Source organism: Natrix helvetica, assembly GCF_964273705.1.
Source record: "Natrix helvetica genome assembly, chromosome: 8".
In the NCBI taxonomy this organism is placed as follows: domain Eukaryota; kingdom Metazoa; phylum Chordata; class Lepidosauria; order Squamata; family Natricidae; genus Natrix; species Natrix helvetica.
This window is the reverse complement of record NC_138559.1, coordinates 14,894,804-14,916,635: the sequence shown is the minus strand read 5'-3', so window position 1 is coordinate 14,916,635 and position 21,832 is coordinate 14,894,804. Positions and strand designations below refer to the sequence as shown.

The 21,832-nt window shown below is 38.0% G+C and overlaps 1 protein-coding gene across 1 annotated transcript in view; it reads left to right on the top strand.

Moving 5' to 3' along the window:
- Positions 1-21,832, top strand: part of KCNU1 (potassium calcium-activated channel subfamily U member 1) — a gene marked incomplete at both ends in the record, with an annotated part of 78,393 nt that overhangs the window by 46,995 nt on the left and 9,566 nt on the right. Inside the window, 4 exons of the mRNA XM_081960713.1 lie at positions 914-1,034; positions 3,298-3,522; positions 7,863-8,037; positions 21,651-21,772. Of these exons, the coding sequence (XP_081816839.1) occupies positions 914-1,034; positions 3,298-3,522; positions 7,863-8,037; positions 21,651-21,772 (643 nt within the window). The remainder of the gene's footprint in view (positions 1-913; positions 1,035-3,297; positions 3,523-7,862; positions 8,038-21,650; positions 21,773-21,832) is intronic.

Sequence of the window (21,832 nt, the reverse complement as noted above, 5' to 3'; positions counted from 1 at the left end):
AGGCTGCGATATTATTTGGTGAGAAGGGATCTGTCACTCCTTTCTGGTTTTACTTAAATATCAGCCATCTGTGGCAGGTGTAAATTGTGTTGATTTTGTAATGCACATGTATTTATGAATCCTGGAAATTATTTCTTGTAATAAGGTTACTTTTTAGGTGTTCATGCACTGCCCCAGAAATGAAGTTTGATGGAAGTAAGAGGAAATAAAAGAGGATCCCATTGGTTACAATTAAGGACTTATGTTGTTTCTTGGTTTTTAGGATCATCCTTGCCTGATAACTTTTGATTATATAGCCTCATTGTCAATGATATTCTCAGTCATATCTATTACAATCACTTTCTCAAAGGCATATGCACAATACAAAAAATGAATGCTATGTTCTCTGACACATATCATTGTCTAGTACCCAGAAATCAATAAAGAAAGGGTAGAAAGGACACCATGTCAAAAAGAAAGAAGCATCTTAGCATGAACCCAAAATTGTCGTGAGTTTCTATTAGTTTTGGATTTTTGTCTTGTTTACCAAAGAACATAATACAAATGTCAAATAACTTACCAGCTGGATAAAATATATTAATCCTTGCTCTGTATTTGATACTTTTAAAAATCTTGGTACTGTCCATTCAAGTATACAGATGTCCTTAAAATTAAAGTATACTGAATTGTCTTGGTTGAGAACTCATTCAACAAGTTGATTCATAAATGAGAGCAAAGTATCTCACTTTCCTATGTTTATCTTCCAACTATGTCCTTCTCACTTTTGCCTGCCTGTCCCCCTTCCTCTGTTTTTTCTTTGCATCCAGTTGTATGTTGTAAGCCTGTTTTGGTAAAGAAAATCTGAAGAACGTATATTATTCTTCAGACCTTAGAAGGCACCATGTTAGTTATCCTATGAAAATCTGTCATTTAGTCCAACTAGATATTCGGAAGAAGGAGGAGAAGAAGAAGAAGGAATAGCTGGTCCTTGCTCATTGGATACTACAAGAATGTTTCATTGGTGTGAAGCTGTTCCTTTTGAAATGGCACTCTTGGTAGGTAATGGACCTAGATGATCCAGATTTATTCAGGGCATTATTTACTTTTTTAAAATCACAGAACCTATTTTTAATATGTAGAAACTGTTTCTATGTTAGGCCATTTTTGCTTGTATTTGCTTATTAGTTTCTTCCATGCAATTCCCATGTTTTAAACTAAGTTTTCTAATGAGGAATTTAACCTCCCCAGTTACATTTTTCTGTCTCCTTCAAGAAGAAACTAAAGAGTTCTGAGGTTGTCCTTTTGCAACGTTTAGATCTACCTTCAAAGTATTCTGCACAAATGTCAGAGATTAATACTAATGTGGTATCATCTGTCATTGGGCAGAATCCTGCAGCTTGTAAGCGAATCTGCTATTTACATGTGCAATTATACAGACCATATACTTATTCACCCAGTGTTGAAATAAGATCTTTCTAGACAATTTTTGTCTGAGTGGCTGCCATTAAAATATACATTTTAAAAATTCTACAGACACACTGAGGGGAGGATGCTAGGCCCCATTTATACAGAGAGGAGCCACAGTATGGGGTGTAAATGCTATTCAGGATTGTCCATTGCTGATGTGATAGCCTGGCACCTTTTCCGTGTGGCCATTTATATATCTTCCTATGACTGGGTGTTAATGTTTACTATGGTCATAGTAATTTGGCTGATTGGAGATTTTATCAATAAACTCAATAATATATAAAAAATTAACTTATTATTTAAATTATTCATTGGAGTGCCAAACTCCAAGAAGAAATTCGAAGCCTCTTTAGTTTGGGGTAAGATATTTATGTTCAAACCTCTTCCATCAGACTTAATATGCACATTAGTCTTTGTCTTCAATATAGCAAATCCATCTTTTTGTCTCATATTCTAATCAGACCAGCCCTCCTCCTGTACCCCCAGCATCTATTAAAAGGTTATAGAATGAATCACTTCCATTGTTTAGCATCACTTGACAGACTAATAATTGGATTTAAAGCACGTTCCACTAAATACAGCTTGAAATTTCATTATTCAATTTAAACTAATCCAATTAGTTAGAGATGATCATTTAATTTGGCAATGATTCTAATCACTCATCAGTAAAGTTCCCTGACATGAATCTTTTATTTTCCTTTAAAGATAAAACCATTATGAAGAAATGGTTTTATGAATGTTTGCTTGGCAGTTCTTGAGAGGGAATGTTCTAATCATCTAAAGATTTCTTCCGCCACTCCTAAGTATAGTCACCTTGTCATGTCACATACCCAGTATGACAAATCACCATTATGCTTTCTGACATATTAACGACGTTATTAGGTTCCCAGAAATCTATAACAAAAGGCTATAATAGACAGATCAGATACAAATCATCTTATAGTGGACCAAAGGATAGTTTAGATTTTTCTAGGAGGTTGAGGTATAGATTTTTGCTTTGCAAAGATGATGCTATAAATGATAAATCTGTTGAGTTCTAAGAGCTAATCCATAGACTAGAACTAGATTTTTTTAGTGTGTGTGTGTGCTTTTTTAAAAAAGAAAATGGCACGGTGACCTCAAATTTAATAAATTTCTAATGTTAAGTACTTGGTTAAAATCTCATTCAACATGATGAGTCACAAGGGATATCTCTTGATGGGTAAACTGCCAACATGGTAAACTTGTAAGAGGTGATAGATTCTACTTTGTACATAAAACCTTCCCAATTTCATATGTCTGTTTTTAGGACCAGGAGGACAATGAGAAGAGCAATGGAAACCACAATTCTCAATGTCTAAATATGATTCAAGACGTAGAGCATGAGACTTACATTCTCCCCTTTAGATGTTTAGGGTTTCAGATTTATTAAACGTTTTCTTTTCTTTGCCATTCTTGGTGTTAAACATGACTGGTATCAGGTCTGTATCTCAGCAATGCAGGTTACTACCTCTCTCTGAAGCTCATGCCTCTCCTTGATGCATTGCAGTAGAGAAAGCCCTTCCTTCCTTCCTTCCTTCCTTCCTTCCTTCCTTCCTTCCTTCCTTCCTTCCTTCCTTCCTTCCTTCCCTCCCTCCCTCCCTCCCTCCCTCCCTCCTTCCTTCCTTCCTTCCTTCCTTCCTTCCTTCCTTCCTTCTTTCTGAGTATGTTACCTAGTTGAAAATTTAACCAATACCCAAGGCTTGTGAAAGAGTTGCATATTGTTACAATCAATGCATTCTCTGTAAACACTGGTAAAATAATCTAACTTTTCAATTCCATTGCTCTTTTACCAAATTCATTTCTAGAGACCCTCTGTTTTATCTTATGTAGAAATCCAAAAAGAAGTTTTCCGGTGACTTGCGTGATCACATTGTAGTCTGTGTTTTTGGAGATGCCACTTCAACCATGATTGGATTACGGAACTTTGTGATGCCACTGCGAGCTAGCAACTTTGCACTCAGTGAGTTGAAGGACATCGTCTTTGTTGGCTGCATTGAATACCTTGAACGGGAATGGGAATTCATCAACAATTTCCCAAAACTTCACTTACTGAAGGTATGAATGTGTTTGCTAGTGAATGGGAGGATCATCGGATGGGGCAATAAGGCAAATTTCTTTACCACTGTAGATGAAGCAAGAATATAGTATTCCTCTTCCTCCCTTGTTTTGGTGAAAAGGTGAACTCTTTTAAAACAACAACACTAATTTAGTCTGTCTGTCTGTATGTCTCTCTGTCTGTCTATTTCTCCCTCTCTCTCTCTCATTCTCTCCCCATCAATTTACTTGCATTTGAATATTAGAGAGTCAGAGACGGCTTTGGAAAAGCAAAAAGGAAGCTTAACTACTCCATCCAAGCATAGGTTATTTTTTTTATCCATCTCATGCAGCATACTTCTTAAAGCTGCACAGATTGTCAAAGGAGAAATCTGTCCTTATTGAAGCTTCAGTCTCAATACGATTCTTAGTCCTGCACTCTCAATTGAAGCTGTCTCTAGACAGAAGAATATATGAGTTCATTTTCCTGGATACCATTTTCATTTATTGGTGGAGGATAATAGAGTTGAAGAAAGTAGCTTCTAACCTATTTTCCATATATTTCTTGGATTTCTGCTTTAAACTAACTGGACTTTTCTAGGAATATCTGCTATTCCAAAATCTAGGAATCTGATTTTTGTTCTGAGGTCCCATAGCTTTTACTGATTGGATATGTTCTATATTTATACAGTTTGGAGACTATTCTGTCCATTTTTTTTTTATCTCAGGAAACCACATGTCTCTTCAAAATGTTATTAGGAATGTTTATATTAAATTGAATATAATTTTAGTGTTTAGTTCTATGGTTCTCATCTTATAAGCCACCCAGGGTAAACTGTAGAGAAGATGACAGCAGAAACATATATTTTTTTTCTTTTGTTGTTGTTAGTTGCAAAGTCGTGTCCAGCCCACCATGACCTCATGGACAACGTTCCTCCAGGCCTTCCTGTCCTCTGCCATCCTCTGAAGTCCATTTAAGCTCACACCTACTGCTTTGGTGACTCCATCCATCCACCTCATTCTCTGTCATCCCCTTCTTCTTTTACCCTCAATCTTTCCCAGCATTAGGCTCTTCTCCAGTGACGCCTTTCTTATCATTAGGTGGCCAAAGTATTTGAGTTTCATCTTCAGGATGTGGCCTTTTAAAGAGCAGTCAAGGTTGATCTCCTCTAGGACTGATCGGTTTGATCGCCTTGCAGTCCAAGGGACTTGCAGGCATCTTTTCCAGCACCATAGTTCAAAGGTGCCAATTCTTTGTCGTTCAGCCTTTCTTATGGTCCAAACTTCACAGCCATACATTGCAACTGGGAAAACCATAGCCTCGACTCTACACACTTTTGTTGGCAGGGTGATTCGTCTGCTTTTTAGTATGCTGTCTACATTTGCCATAGCTTTCCTCCCCAGAAGCGTCTTTTAATTTCTTGGCTGCAGTCCTCATCTGGGGTGATCTTGGAGTCCAGGAAAATAAAATCTGTCACTACCTCCATTTATTCCCCATCTGTTTGCCAGTAATTTTGAGGGCCGGATGCCATGATCTTAGTTTTCTTAATGTTGAGTTTCAAGTCAACTTTTGCACTCTCCTTCTTCACCCGCATCAAGAGGCTCTTTAGTTCCTCTTCACTTTCTGCCATTAGAGTGGCATCATCTGCATATCTGAGGTTGTTGATATTTCTCCCAGCAATCTTAATTCCAACTTTTGATTTGTCTAGCCCCGCTTGTCTCATGATGTGCTCTGTATATATATTACACGGCAACAATATACTGCCTTTCTGGACTACTTTCTCAATTTTGAACCAATCAGTGGTTCCGTGTCCAGTTCTCACTGTTGCTTCTTGACCCACATATAGGTTTCTCAAGAGACAAATAAGATGGTCTGGTACTCCCATCTCTTTAAGAACTTGCCACAATTTGTTGTGATCCACACAATCAAAGGCTTTAGCATAGTCATTGAAGCAGAAGTAGATGTTTTTTTTCTGGAACTCCCTAGCTTTCTCCATGATCCAGCATATGTCAGCAATTTGATCTTGAGTTCCTCTGCCTCTTCAAAATCCTGCCTGTACTTCTGGTAGTTCTCGATCCACATACTGCTGGAGCCTAGCTTGTAGGATTTTGAGCATAACTTTACTAACATATGAAATGAGTGCAATGGTGGCGTTTCCTTTCCTTTCTTTGGAATTGGAATGTAAACTGACTTTTTTTCAATCCTGGGGTCACTGTTGAGTTTTTCAAATTTGCTGGCAAATTGAGTGTAGCACTTTTACTGCATTGTCTTTTAAGGTTTTGAATAGCTCAGCTGGAATACTGTCCCCTCCACAAGCTTTGTTGTTGCTCAGATTTCCTAAGGCCCATTTGACTTCACATTCTAGGATGTCTGGCTTGAGGTCAGTGACCACCTCAGTTTGGTTGTCAGGGACATTAAGCATGTTGTTGTATAGCTCTTCTGTGTAATGTTGCCACCTCTTCTTAATCTCTTCTGCGTCTGTTAGGTCCCCACCATTTTGGTCCTTTATCATGCCCACCTTTGCATGAAACGTTCCCTTCATATCTCCAATTTTCTTGAAGAGATCTCTGGTCCTCCCTATTCTATTTTTTTCTTCTATTTCTTTGCACTGTTCATTTAAGAAGGCATTCTTATCTCTTCTAGCTATTCTCTGGAATTCTGCATTCAATTGGGTGCATCTTTCTCTTTCTCCCTTCTTTCCTCAGCTATTTGCAAAGCTTCCTCCGACAGCCATTTTTCTTTCTTGCATTTCTTTTTCTTTGGGATGGTTTTAGTTGCCACCTCTTGTATAATGTTGTGAACCTCCATCCATAGTTCTTCAGGCACTCTGTCTATCAGATCCGATTCCTTAAATCTATTTGTCACCTCTACTGTATAGTCACCAGGGATATGATTTAGTTCATACCTGAGTGGCCTAATGCTTTTCCCTACTTTCTTCAATTGAAGCCTAAATTTTGCAATGAGAAGCTCATGATCTGAGCCACAGTCAGCTCCCGATCTTGTTTTTACTGACTGTATAGAGTTTCTCCATCTTTGGCTGCAGAGCACATAATCATTTCTGTGTTGACCATCTGGTGATGTCCGTGTGTAGAGTCATCCTTTGGGTTGTTGGAAAAGAGTGTTTGCTATGACTATCGCATTCTCTTGACAAAATTTTATCAGCCTGGGCCCTGCTTCATTTTGTACTCCAAGGCCAAATTTGCCTGTTATTCCAGTTATCTTTTGGCCTCCTACTTTAGCATTCCAAGGACATCATTTTTTGATGTTAATTCTATAAGGTGCTGTAGGGCTTCATAGAACCGGTCAATATCATCCTCTTCAGCACCAGTGGTTGGAGCATAGACTTGGATTGCTGTGATGTTGGGTGGTTTGCCTTGGATTTGAACTGAGATCATTTTGTCATTTTGGGGATATCCCAAAATGCTTTTCCTAGTCTTTTCCTAGTCTTTTCCAAAATATCCCAGCATTGCTTTTCCTAGTCTTTTATTGACTCTGAAGGCTACTCCATTTCTTCTGAGGGATTCTTGCCCGCAATAGTATACCTGATGGTCACCTGAATTAAATTCACCCATTCCTGTCCATTTTAGTTCGCTGATTCCTAAGATGTCGATGTTGAATCTTGTCATCTCTTGTTTGACCACGCCCAGCTTGCCTTGATTCATTGATCTTACATTCCAGGTTCCTAAGAAGCATAGATCTTTATAGCATTGGACTTTCCTTTCACCACCAGATACATCCACAGCTGAGTGTCCTTTCAACTTTGGCCGAGCCACTTCACTCTTTCTGGGGCTACTAGTACTATCTCTCTGCTCTTCCCCAGTAGCATATTGGACACCTTCCACCCTGAGGGTCTCACCTTCTAATGTCATATCTTTTTGCCTTTTGGTACTGTCCATGGGGTTTTCATGGCAAAGATACTGGAGTGGGTTGCCATTTCCTTCTCCAGTAGATCATTTTTTTAAAGCTTTCTGCTATGACCTGTCCATCTTGGGTGGCTCTAGCCCATAGCTTCATTGAGCTACGCAAGCTCCTTTGCCATGACAAGGCAGTAATCCATGAAGGGGATTTTTTTTCTTTTAATGAAACTGTAATCCCTTGCTTCAGGGTGGAGTCGAGATGACTGAATGGAGCTGAGCATTTACTGTAGAGATGCCCTTCCTGAAGCCTATGCAGAGTTCACAGCAGACATTTTCTCTTTGTGCCCAGAGAGAAAAATGTCTGCCGTTACCCAGGATCAAACTCAGAGCCTCCTGATTGGGAGGTGAGAGCTCCACTTCTAGGCTACTATGCCCCTCAGGCATAAAAAAAAAGCAATAATTTAACATAAACAAACAAACAAAATTCTTACTTTTCTTACCAGGGCAGTGGACTATCTTGTTCAGATCTCAAGGCAGCTGGCATCCAGCACTGCAGCATGTGTGCCATTCTGTCAGCCAATGCCAGAGCTGCCAGTGATCAAACTCTAGTGGATGCCAAATCTATATTGGCTACCCTGAATATACGTTTCTTGCAGTTCAAACAAACTTCACCAACAGGTAAAAAAACATGGGCATCCACTGAAGGATGGAGGTTCAAAAAATGTAGTATGGATAATGTTTCGATCATATAAGGTAGAGTTTATGGGACGATGCCATCACAGGTGTGTTGTCATTCAGGCATTATCAGGATTTGCTGTAGGTGTAACTGGATGAGAGAGAGAAGCAGGTGAGAGGAGAAGGAGGAAGAGGAGGAGGAGGGAGGGAGGGAGAGAGGAAGGAAGGAAGGAAGGAAGGAAGGAAGGAAGGAAGGAAGGAAGGAAGGAAGGAAGGAGACAGACAGACATTTCAGGACATAATACCTTAACTAGTCCCTACTTACTCACCATTTCTTTTTTAACATTTGTCTCACCTCTAAATTACATTTGATGAAGGATATTAATCTATTTATGAACAAAATCTACAGGCAATTCCACAAGAGATACTATGAATGGTTTTTAATTTTCAGCACAGCTGGCCTTACTATTAGAACAAGTAGCTGTGTTAGACAGCAAAATACAGAGGCTCTCCTGAGTCCCCCACCCATTCTCCTCTATGGTTCTTGACCTTGCAACTCTTTTTCAATGACCTTTATATCTTGCCCCAGAAAAAACGACTCAAGCCTGGATTTATATCAGTGCGCCAGACACAAAATCTGAAAAATTACCTTACATCCAACATCATTTATTTTTACCATTATAGATTCTTTTCTCCTGTCTTTTCATTTACAAAAGAGTGAAGATTTCTCCTCCTCTTGGGAACGGCAATATTAATTAACTGAAAATGAATTGGGGATGGATAACTCACCTAAGGGGTCTGCCCATTTCTTTATTAACATTCAGGAGGTTTTACAGCACGGTGGGCATGCCAAGACAGAGATTAAGAGGGAGGGAGGAAGGGAGAAAGAAAGGGAGAAGGGGAAAAGGGAGAGGGGGAGAGGGAGGGTGGGGAGGGGAGAGGAGAGAGCACAACAGAAAATAATTTCATCCAAAGCTAAGGGAGTTGTAAAAAGAAAAAGAAAAGAAAGAAAGCTTCCTCGTGGCAATGTAGCAATGCAGCAATGCATTTCATATCCAGGAGAAATGTTATTTTTTCCCAGGAGCATGGCAATGCCCAAGGTTTTGCTGTGTCATTCCCAGCTTCATTTGTTCTTCATTCATAGTATCACCTGAAACAAGTATCTCCATTCTGCTGCTTGGTAGACCCAGCCTAATTCTTTTCCTTGACAATTAAAAAAAAACAACAACTTCAGACATTAAAAAAATGTTTGAGACAAGCACACTGTGCAAAAATTCCACTTTATCTGATGGGAAGACTGTTACCTAACAGCTACAGTAAGAGCATAGAAAAAGCAGCTTCCATTCTTAGTGAAGTAAAGGAATTTCTCTCTAAAGATGCCATCAAATGCTTCTGTGGATAATTTACTGTTCTCTAATTATATTGTGGTTTTTATCTCTCTCTCTCTGTGTCTCTATCTATATATATATACAGGTAGTCCTCAACTTAAAACCATTTGCTTACATTCAAAGTTACAACAGCATTGAGAAAAGTGACTTACGATCATTTTTCACACTTACAGCATCCCTGTGGTTAGATGATCAAACTTCAGATGCTTGGAAACTTGCACATATTTATGACAAATGCTGAGTCCCGGAGTCATATAATCCCATTTTGTGACTTTCTGACAAGCAAAGTCAATGGGGAAGCCAGACTGACTTAAAAACTATCACTAAACAACTGCAGTGACTCACTTAACAATTGTGTCAAGAAAAGTAGTAAAATAAGGCAAAACTTACTTAACAAATGTCTTGCTTTTTGGGCTTAATTATGGTCATGTTGAGGACACCCTGTACTCTTTATCTCTCTGTTTACATCTATCTATGTCTGTCTATCTATCATCTCAACTATCTGATTAACATAAACATGTGCATGGATGAAGGAAAGGATGGAGGATGGGAAAATCTTAAAGATAACCTAAATCATGTACATGATGTACACTTTTTTGTGTAAAATATAGTCCATAACAGTGACGTGCGGTGAGGTTTATGGCTGGTGAGGCTGGTGACGTCATCAGGAAGGTGGGGAATGGGACCAAGTGGGCAGGAGGCTGAGGCTGCCTCAGCCTCCTGCACACATGGTCCCATTCCCCGCCTTCCTGAGTCAACATGAAGGGGACCACGGAGCGCAAGCCGCAGGACTGCAGAGCGTGCTCCTCTTGCACACGTGGTCCCATTCCCCGCCTTCCTGAGTCAACATGAAGGGGACTGTGGAGCGCGAGCTGGCGGAGCGCGAGCTGGCGGAGCGTGAGCCAGCGGAGCGTGAGCCGGCGGAGTGCGCTCCGTGGTCCCCTTCATGTTGACTCAGGAAGACAGGGAATCGGACCACGTGTGCCTTTTCCCTTTTCCCTTTTTTTTCTTTTCATGATGAGAGCGGTGAGGCTCTGCCTCCCCTGACCGCACGTCCCTGGTCCATAATGTCTCCTTTACAGAAAGTTAAATTAAAATATGAAGGTTTACAAACGTTGACAATTCCAATTCTCAAATGTTGAATCTAGCATGTTACTCTTGGAAAGGGGAAACAAATTTAGGCTATGCCTACTTTCCAGGCAGTGAGTTCTATAAAGTATATTAGGACTTTCATATAAATAAACACACACTATTAATATGCTTTTTAAGTTAGAAGGTTCTTCTGTTTCTCTCTTTTTTTAAAAAAAAATAAAGACAATTAAAAATGTGCCTTTTAAATGCAATGCTTCTCAGTTGCTGACAGACCAGTTTTTGAGTTGTTTTGACATACTGCCACCCTGCTGTTCCCATTTAGTTGTTATTTTAAACTTTGCAATGGTAGATAAAGTCTCTTTGTTTCATATCAAAAACTTTGCCAAAACTGGAGTGGAGAAGAGGTTGTCATGAATGTGATGTAAGATTCAGAGTTTAACTCTTTTGAATAGTTCTAGAGGGGGGGGGGAAGTCTAGTAGGAAATGTTGGGTTTACACTGAAGATAATAGTAATTAAATGAGAATATTTTCCATCTGAAAAGTTTAATTTAGGTTATACAGAACCTTGAAATAAGCTTGTGTCTATTTAAGGTTTAACCCAGAGGTAGGAAACAGGAGGGGGGGTTGCACAAATTGTCAATTATCAGATTTGTATCTAAAGGAGATAGTGGAAGGTAAGATTAAAGTATTGCATCTCCAGGTCAGAGGTTTGGAAACTTTATCCGTTCTCTCCTTTTTATAGGCTGTGCTCCTAGAACTGAGTTGTCTGAGGAAAAAATGGTTGTAACAAGAAGTACCAGAGAGAGGAAGTTAAGGATTTAAAGCTAATATCCTTCTATCATAGCATTCTCTGGCCAGATGTTGCGGTTCTGTTTACAGTAACCAGATTCAGACAGCTACCTTTTGGGACTAGTGATCAAATGCAGACTATACCTGGAAAAGTTTCGGGCTTTTACAAAAACTGAAAGGCCAGTGATACAACCAAACTTGTAACAAAATACAAAATACAGGCAGTCCTTCATGTACAACCACAATTGAGTCCACAATTTCTGTTGCTAAAGTGAAATATTTGTTAAGTGAGTTTTGCTCCATTGTATGACCTTCCTTGCCAGGTTTGTTAAGAGAATCACTGCAGTTGTTAATAACATGGGTTGTTAAGTGAATCTGACTTCCCCCTTCCTGGTCAGGAGGTCACTAAAGGGGATCACATGACCCTGGGATACTGCAACCGTCATCAATATGAGTTAGTTTCCAAGCATTTGAATTTTGATCGTGTGATCACAAGGATGCTGCAATGGTTGGAAGTGTGAAAAATGGTCACTTTTTCAGTGCTGCTGTAACACCGAACAGTCACTAAATGAAGTGTTGTACATCAAGGCCTATCTGTTTTGAAATCTCAACTCCATTTCTGAGACAGTAAGGGACTTAAAAAAAAACCCTCTATTCTCCATGTGCTTTAGAACAACACTGGATTGTTTTCTCCTTCCTCTTCTTCTGCTTCTTCTGAGGTAGTTGCTTTGGCTGGGACTCTTTGCTGATAAGACTTTCTTAACCCTGCTGATCTAATTTCTTGATGAGGAAAGGATTGAACTGAAGTGTGGCAGCCAGGGTCAAGGAAGTTTCAGATTCTGTAGAGCTGATTGTAAGATGAAATGCAAGATACCCTCAGGAACTCTTCGGTTGCCTTGTAATGAATTTATTAGAAGAAGTAAACCTTCCCCCCTATTTAAAAAAAATGCTTGAATGGTTTGTCTATGAAAATTCCAGATCATGGTTGTCCCAAAGGTCTTTTTTTAAAAAAGAGGCAATTGAACTTTCTTTGTTTTCCCTTGAAGACATTTTCCTTCTTATCCAAGAAGCTTTTTCAGTTATGACTGAAGTTCTTGAGGGCTTCAGTCAGAACTAAAGAAGGTTCCTGGATGAGAAGCAAAATGTCTTCAAGAAAAAAACAAAGAAAACTCCAGTTGCCTTTTGAAAAAGCACCTTTGGAGCATTTTTTTAAAGCTAAAACTCAAAAGATTGCAAGATAATGGCAATAAAAGTACAATGCTGGAAATTATTTCTATTATAAACTGTGCTGTCGGAGTTCATTGAATCCCCAAAATCTATCACTGCCACTTTTTGCTACCTATTTAAAAGTACAGGAGATTCATAAAGGTAAAAAAAAAGATACAAATAGGGAACAGTGATATGGATCCCTATCTATATGTGTCTAAATACATATATAGACAGTGTGGGTCGCTGAAGCTTCCTACAAAAAGGAAAAAAAAATAGATTTCCCCCCAGTTTTACTCTAATTAGTACCCTGTCATGTTTCATCAAATTCAGATTGGCAAAGTTAGTTACTGAACTAAATAATCTTTGGCATAAACTAAACATACAATAGTAATTTAGTTTGACAATTTAATATGATACTGAATTCAAATGTACAGTAGAAACGTATAATTAACTACTGTTTTGTAATAGCACCCTGCCAAGATGAGAAATTTCAGGTAGAGGTGATGTATATTGTTTGGGAGCAAAAATATTGACATAAGAAAAATGTAACCAACTATGAGTGGCTGCTTATAAAAATCTTCCTACTGAAATTCTCATCTACTTTCTTCCAGATGTTTGAATTATTTTCCGATATACTTTCCTTTTCCAGGTGAATTTATTTGCCTACCTTTCCCTCTGTTATCCAGTCTGATCAACAGGAGCTCTCAGGAACCATCACTGGGATTTTTTCACTATTTCTTAGTTGAGAATTTTCAGTGAAAAGGACAGGGAACTAAAACTGAGACCCTCTGTATTCAAATGGGGTTTCTTTTCAATATGATGCATTTGAATAAACACACACAATTCTCATACTTATCCTAATATTCTCGGTTTGGAATGGTCTCTTAATTATCAGGCAGTGAAAGTTGTTTTACATCCAATGGTACTTGATCATTTGAGCTTATAAGTGGATAACCTGAAGCTGAAAATCTGTGTGTTTTCCCATAATTCCTTAGTTGGTTTTTTTTTTTTGGAAGCTCTGTATCCACAATTGTTTCAAATTGACTTCTAGGGTGAGAAAATATTCTTTCGTCCTTCCATGGTCATTGGGAAAATAATCAGAACCCTTTGAAATGGCTTTGATGACTTATCAGCAATAAAGGGCTGAGTCTTCTGCTTCCTCATTTTCCAAATATTATTTTTTAATAAACTGTGGAGCAGCATTAATCCATGAAATAAACCTTGCTGAGATGATAGATTTTTCTTTTCTGATGCCAAACCAAAATATGTTGCTCCCCGAGGCAAATTCCATTCCATATACTCAAGTTGTTGGCAGTTGATCGTTCAACATTGGCAAAGTTCTTCCACTCTATCTACTTGTTTTCTGGGGCAAGGCAGAACTTATGGTATGGCACATAAATTTCCTTCCTACATGAAAGTGAGCAGGTCTAATGCCTGAATGGCTGTGTTATTATCCAAGGCAGCTGATCTCTCTAAGGTTAGAGCTGGTACAGTTCTCTTTGGCAGTTGTGATCTGTTCTTGTGTCTGAGCTTTTTTTTTTTTACCATTCAATGGTTAAAAGCCATTTCTGAAAATGTTCTTTCAGAACTTGTAATGTTTTGGGTTTGTGTTTCAAGGGAGATCTTGTTGGGAATTCTTGATTCAATGTATTAGCCTCTGGACCCTAATGTAGGAAAATGGGTCTCTTGAAGAATTTCTGATAGCTCATTGTTACAAATCAATGGGATTTGAACGGCATAGGAAATTTGCTGGCATGGTGATGGTGAAGATATTTGGGAGGGGGCATTTTTTAACACTTGCCTCTCAAATTGTGCTTTGGTTTTTTTAAAAAATATAGAAAACTGGAAAAATGTTCACAAATATATAGAAAGGAAAAAAAGAAGGGATTAAGAGAAGGAGAATACCAGTAGTTTGTTTTACATTCCTTTTTTTTTAGAGAAGAAAGAATATTTTCTTAGACATGGACGAAAGGGCAGCTATGAGGTAGCTATTCATCAGTTTGAAATGAAAGCAAATCCTAGGTGTTTGATAGTTCTTTGGTTAAATATTCCTCTGACATTTAGGTATATCTACAATATGGGTTGCCATAAATTACAAGGGTTGCTTAGGTTATTAAGATAAACCTGATGGAGATACCTGATGTGATGGCTAGAAAGGACAATACTTTGGCTTATGATTATCTATAAACTCTGGATTATTAAATATATAGACATGACCATAATCATAGCATCCTAATGTCTCAATACACACAAAAAAAAGTAAAAACAGTTTGGCTCAGTCTCAAATATATTCTAAAGATTCAGAAGGACTGGACATCTAAAGAGTCTCAAAACTCAAAAGAAAACTACAAAAGAAAAAGGACAAATTGGAGTGGTTTCTTGAAAAAGGAATATATTAAATTTGATTGCCTACAGATTATCTATACAGGTTTTAGCTCTGTAATTAAATTTCACCTCATATTTTGCAAGGCGCAGATCTTCAGAGTTATTTGTGTCAAGAATGAAGTTGCTTTAAAACAGGCAAAACCAAGCCTCAATGATTCATAATTTGACACAATTATGGACATTTAAACATTTTTCTGCAAGAGAAGGATTGTTAATTCTCAATAAATTAAAGGACACTAGTGAATAAAACTAACGAAAGGGAATTCCAGTTGTTGAATTCCATGAATGCCATTTGGAAAACTCATATTTAATTACATGCTTAAAATCAACCTTTTCCTGTTTCTCAAAAGACTTTCCAATTCAAATATGTATAAACAAAAATTCTTGAAAAACCAAACACCCCAAATATGTCAGTAAATACAAAAATCTATGATAAATGCACACAAATGTCAAGTAGTCCTTCTTTTCTTAATGGGGGGAGGAGCTTTAACCAACATTAGCTCATCCCAGAATACTAACTTCAACATTTCAGTTTTGTCCTATCCTCCTCCAATGAAATTGTGATCAATTATCTGATATTTTAATAAAATGAATGCAAAAATCAGTAAAATGGCTTAAAGTGATCACAGTTAACAAACAATTGCAGATTTCAACTGGTAGCAGTGGGTGGTCAATTGTATCTGGACTTCGGTGCTAAACATGGTCAGCCCTGGTTAATTTTTGGATATAAGGTTATTTTTTACTTAGATTAGCCAGGTAGGTACATAGGTAGGTGGGTGGGTGGGTGGGTAGGAAGGCAAATAGGTAGGTAGGTGGGTGGGTGGGTGGGTGGGTAGACAGGCAGGCAGGCAAGTAGCAGGCAGGCAAATAGAGAAATTGAGATAGATAGATGATAGATAGATGATAGATAGATGATAGATAGATGATAGATAGATAGATAGATAGATAGATAGATAGATAGATAGATAGATGCTAGATAGATAGATGATAGATGATAGATGATAGATGATAGATAGATAGATAGATAGATAATGATAGATAGATGATTGATTGATAGATAGATAGATAGATAGATATAGATGATAGATAGATAGATGATAGATAGATGATAGATGATAGATAGATAGATGATAGATAGATAGATAGATAGATAGATAGATAGATAGATAGATAGATAGATAGATGATAGATAGATGATAGATAGATGATAGATAGATGATAGATAGATGATAGATAGATAGATAGATAGATAGATAGATAGATATAGATGATATATAGATAGATGATAGATAGATAGATAGATAGATAGATAGATAGATAGATAGATGATAGATAGATAGATAGATAGATAGATAGATAGATAGATGATAGATAGATAGATAGATAGATGATAGATAGATAGATAGATAGATAGATAGATAGATAGATAGATAGATATAGATGATAGATAGATAGATGATAGATAGATAGATAGATAGATAGATAGATAGATAGATAGATAGATAGATAGATAGATAGATAGATAGATATAGATGATATATAGATAGATGATAGATAGATAGATAGATAGATAGATGATAGATAGATAGATAGATAGATGATAGATAGATAGATAGATAGATAGATGATAGATAGATGATAGATAGATAGATAGATAGATAGATAGATAGATAGATAGATAGATAGATAGATAGATAGATAGATAGATAATCTCAAGAACTGAATCTCAAGTAGGGGGCCCAACTTTCTGTAATCTTTTTCTTCAACTGTATTAACTATCTTAATGCTGTACGCCGATAGATAGATAGGAGAAAGAGAGGAAAAAAGACAGAGGCCGAGGCAGACAGACAGGTTTCCCAAAAAGCAATAGCAAATTATGTGTTTTGTTGCCAAGGTAACAACACAGATATGTCCACCTAAGGCATCAGGGGTCAAATCTGACTTGAAAGAGCTTTCACTTAAGCAGCGTAGATCCTCTTTCTGAGATGCTGATAATTTCACTGTGTTTAGGAGCCTCTTATAGCTTGTGTGAAATCCCTTTCATCTCATCAGACTCTTTTTACAATTTGCTGAGTGGCTGCTATAGATTCATTGACATATAAACTGGATTAACAGCTGCATAACAGTTCCCCCTGGGTTGCATTTGTCTACAGTATGTGGATGCGCCAGTATCTATTTTTAATTCCTTTAGCTTTTGACAAAACAATCCTACCAACATGTTTAATACTGCCCAAATTCCTGCTTATGCAGCCAATTTTACTTTTAATCCAATTTATTACCACCTTGGCAGTATGACTTTGCTTTTGTCATTAACATATTGGAGAGAGAAATAATTACTGCAGTTTTTTTAAAGGATTTAAGTTAAGAAGTAAGGAATGTTTCCCTCATTTTCAAGGCTTATGTGCAGGGCAATGTGTGCGTTGTGTCAAAAAACAACAATTGGAAGAGACGATTAAGTCAATCAAATGTGTATTTTTTCCTCTCCCTTTTTCATAAATGTAGTTTGTTCCTTTGTGTTGAAATAATTGCACTTGTCCTTTTCTTCAATGTTATTCTATGATTGAGACAGGTTTTCTCTAAATATCTAGGGTAGACAGGTGCTCACTTACCATTTTCTTCCCTATTTCAATTTGTGTTCCTAATCTGATTTTTGTGGTGCTGTTTTTGATAAGTTGGACTTTTTCCTTTGTATAGGTTGTTTTTTTCCCTTTGTATAAAGAGAGATGTAAAAAATGAGTTAAATAGTTCTGCCTTCTCCCTGTTGCTTGTCACCTCTTGCCACTTTCTCCCATCAATGGACCAATTGTTTCCTTGACTTTTTTCTTGTTCTTAACATGTTGGAAGAAGCTTTTTTTGTTATTTTTTACTTTTGTGGCAAATCTTTCTTCATTGTGAGCCTTAGCTTTCCTCACTTCATCTTTATAGCCTCGGGCTATTTGCTGATATTCTGCCTTAGTTATGTGCCCCTCTTTCCACTTTTTACATGTATCATTTTTGTCTTTCAATTTGTCAGAGAGTTCTTTATGCAGCCATGCTGGTTTCTTTTGGGATGACAACTAAAGAAAAGCAGATCAATGTGGAACCAGTTCATGCCAGACATCTTCAAGTGTGAAAAGTCACTAACCTAAACACCTCAGCATTCCCAAAACATCCCCATGGCATAGCATTGGCTGGGTTTGGACTGGTCATGCGGGGACGGGGGGACGGGACTGAAGGAAATAGTTTCGTCTTGTTGCTTGGGAAACTCAGATTCCGTCTGACTTTATTGCAACCAGCATCTCTCAGTAAAAGTACCTTTCACTTCAATCAAATGGAGTCTAGGGTTTTTCTTCCCTAAGGGATCAGACTGGGTCAGGTCCCACCATTTCTCTAATCTAGGTCTGTTTTACGAGTATGTATTTATCAGTCCTTTTACTTCCTGCTTTGTGCAAGGGTCGGGGGATAGGTAGCGCTAAGAAGCCTTGCACTTAATCGTGTGAATTTATTGCCCTTCATATGCACATCTTACCACCAAAATATGCCTTTCCAATTTTAAAGCCAAGTGCCATACCGCAACATCAGAGACAACCTAATCTATTGAATAGCTGCATTCGCTACAGCACATTAATTAAGGAGGGAATTAAGCTGGTTTATTAAGAAAAAAGAAAAACAGCCTGGACAAAATGAATCCCATTTGTAATTCTGCAAAGCTTCCAAGATAATGAAGCTCTGGAACTGAACTGAAGGCCAAAGAAATGTCTCTTTGTTTGCATTAAATAATGTTTAAGAACCGTTTGTTGGCAGACTCAGAACCTCTTTGTTTCTTTTCTCTCCCCCCACCCTCTTACACTGATATCAAAAGTTAATCCACAGGGATTCAATGAAGATTCAATCGGAGTTCAATCACAAACTTTTTCCAAACGGATCTCTGTCATCACCGAGCTTAGTAAGTTTTTCTTTAGGAACAAATTTGACGAAGCAATATGCCTGATGCATTATTTATTTACTGCCAGCTCTCTTTAGAATCTGCAGATAGAAAGTGACAGTGTGGCGTGTCCAAAGAACAATAAAAGGGTTGACTTAAGTGCTAATTCAGCAACTTTAAAGACGTCCCAATGGTTTATCAGGAGAATAAATATAATGAAGTGTTCCAAAGACTCAGCAGGAAGCTAAACCAAAGTTTTCTATCTGGAGGGGTTTCCTCTCCCTCCTGCCCAAGGGTGGGTACACCCAGAATGATGATTTTTAATTGGTGTAGTTATGATGATCACGTGGACTTACATTCTAAAATAATAGAGTTGGAAGGGACCTTGGAGGTCTTCTAGTCCAATCCCCTGCTTGAGCAGGAGACCTTATACCATTTCAGATAAATGATTGCCCAGTGTCTTTTTGAAATCCTCCAGTGATGGAGGACCCATGACCTCTGAAGGTAAGTTGTTCTATGGGTTGATCGCTCTCACCGTTAGAAAATGTCTCCTTAGTTCTAGATTGCTTCTCTCCTTAGCTTTCATCCATTGTTTCTCATCTTGCCTTTTGGTGTTCTGGAAAATAGTTTGATCCCCTCCCCATATAAAATAGAAGATGAGGTATATTCTATACTTCTATTCCACTCTCCCCTCTTTTTGGTGCCTTAAATATTGTTTATTTGTAGACAAATCCTTGCAGTTTTCTTGGCAATAATTTTTTCAGAAATGGTTTGCCCTTGCCTTCTTCCTAGGCCTGAGAGAGAAAGATTAGCTCAAGGTGACCCAGCTAGTTTTGTGCCTAAGGTGGAGCTAGACTCACTTCTCCTTGTTTCTAGCCTGATACCTTAACTACTATACCAGACTGGTATAGCTTCATACCTAGACCTAAGAGCTGTTGTCTGTTTGGGGCAATGGAGGATTGGAGTGTCATTTCTTTTTTGTCATTGAGTGTATAGAAATGCCCTGCACACTCAAAGCAGCAAGGTTTATGCAGAGGCTCTGCAGCTGCTTTGCAGCACTGTGTTAGGGTTCTAAATACCATGCAGAAATAAATCATTGTCCAAGGCAAAACATCCTTAAAGGTCCAATTTATTCTACAGGCAAGTTAGCACCTCTATGGAAAAATTCCAACTCTGACTTGCATACTGGAATTCCACCCAGTTGAAAGTTCATGATCTATCCCCACACCCACAAATCCATCACATGTTCCAATCATCATCTACACCCCTCTACTTCCGGTCAGGTGTCGAGGTGCGGAGACAAAAGATGACCTTGAGCTTCTAGAAAAGAATGACAACAATACATTCTACAATCCTACTCCTTTCTATTCCCCCCTCCCAACTACTACACTATTGAAACAGCATAGAAAATTATAAGAAAGTGTGGCAGGCCAAAGATCCTAAAAAGAGCATAACTACAGGCCTGACACACTAATTGTTCAACACAGTGTTGTGTAGTCATGCAGTCATTCCAGAAAGCACTGGTCTTCTGATTTCTAGTTTGGTGCCTTCATCATTGCACCAAACTGGCACCCTGTTTCCCAGTTTGTAACATTTCAACTTCTGGGGAAACTGCCATGATTTAATGGGAGAATATATCCTCAACATCCTTCTAAAAATCCATCCTCTTGCCAGCCTCTGACAGGGCTGAGGAAAACTCTGGTATGAAACCCTGCCAGTTGGTGGAAATGCAAAAACCAACATTAACAGTATTAAGATTATGAACTCGGGAAGCAAATTGATCTCAATAAATTAATGCATCATGTAATTAAATTAAAATGTACTATTATATATCCCATATCCAGACAATATGATAATACTGGCAGTGAAAATACTTAAGTTATGGGAAGAGAAATCTGGTGACTGATTTTCAGAATTTCTCCAGAAGAATGAGGAAATGAAAAGGAAAGGAAAGCTTTTGACAGTTTATCAAAAATAGTGAAAACGGGCATTCAACTAAAGAAATAAAAACATTACATCCACAAAATCTTCAGGATGAAATCTTTCCCCAGAATATATTGAAAATCTAGAAAAATTGGAGACCATCAGGAAAACAAATTTATGTATTATTTTTACTTATATATCCAGCCACTTACTTGCCATGCAACCTAAGGCAACTAGCAAGAACAATAAAATTAAGAACAAGAAAGTCACCCAAATATCTTTGTCTACATACTTACATATAATACATACATTCAATACATACAAATTGTATTTCTAAATACAATTTTCCTTTGAAAGCTTTCTAAAGTAATTTTTTCCATCAAACTGCTCTGCAACTGGCACAAAGCACAGAATGCTGGAGTTATGACTGCAATTGAACCTGGCAATTACTATCATATGTCGCAGTCATAAAGTGGGTCATCATGTGTCTAGACCCAATTTAGCAACTTTTTTGTGGCAGTTATTAAGCAAACCCATTGTTTGCTAACGACTTGTTTATGTCATTACCATAAACATCTGTCATTACTTTTACTGGAAGAAAACACCAGATTCCAGCAAAACCTTTGCAAATCACATGACTATGGGGCACTGCTTGCATAAATGCAAGCCAGTTGCCAAGTCCCCAAAATGCAGTCTTGTGATGGGAGAGGAGTGATTTTGTTCAAAACTGGGTAGTAAGTAGCTTTTGTGGCTACTGGTTATAAGCTGATCACCACTCGTGTGCCTTTTCATGCTGTAGCAATGGATCTGGTGGAGTTTTTCCCAACTTATAATTTCCATTTATTTAGGCTCATATATGCAAGCAGTTGGTCTTGTGTTGCATTTTTGTTTTTGTTTTGTTTTTTTGGTGTTTTCTTTTCCTACAGAGGTAGCGGCAAATGCACTATTCTTTCAACAGACTGGAATGGAAAACTCTGACAAGTCAGACCAGAACTTATCCAAAGGGGCACTGTTTTCAGACAGCTTTTTGGATTCTCTCTTGTGCACAGTAAGTTCCTCAAAGGTCACCTAGTTCAAGTTCTTATTAAACTGTCCTTTTCTGTAGGAT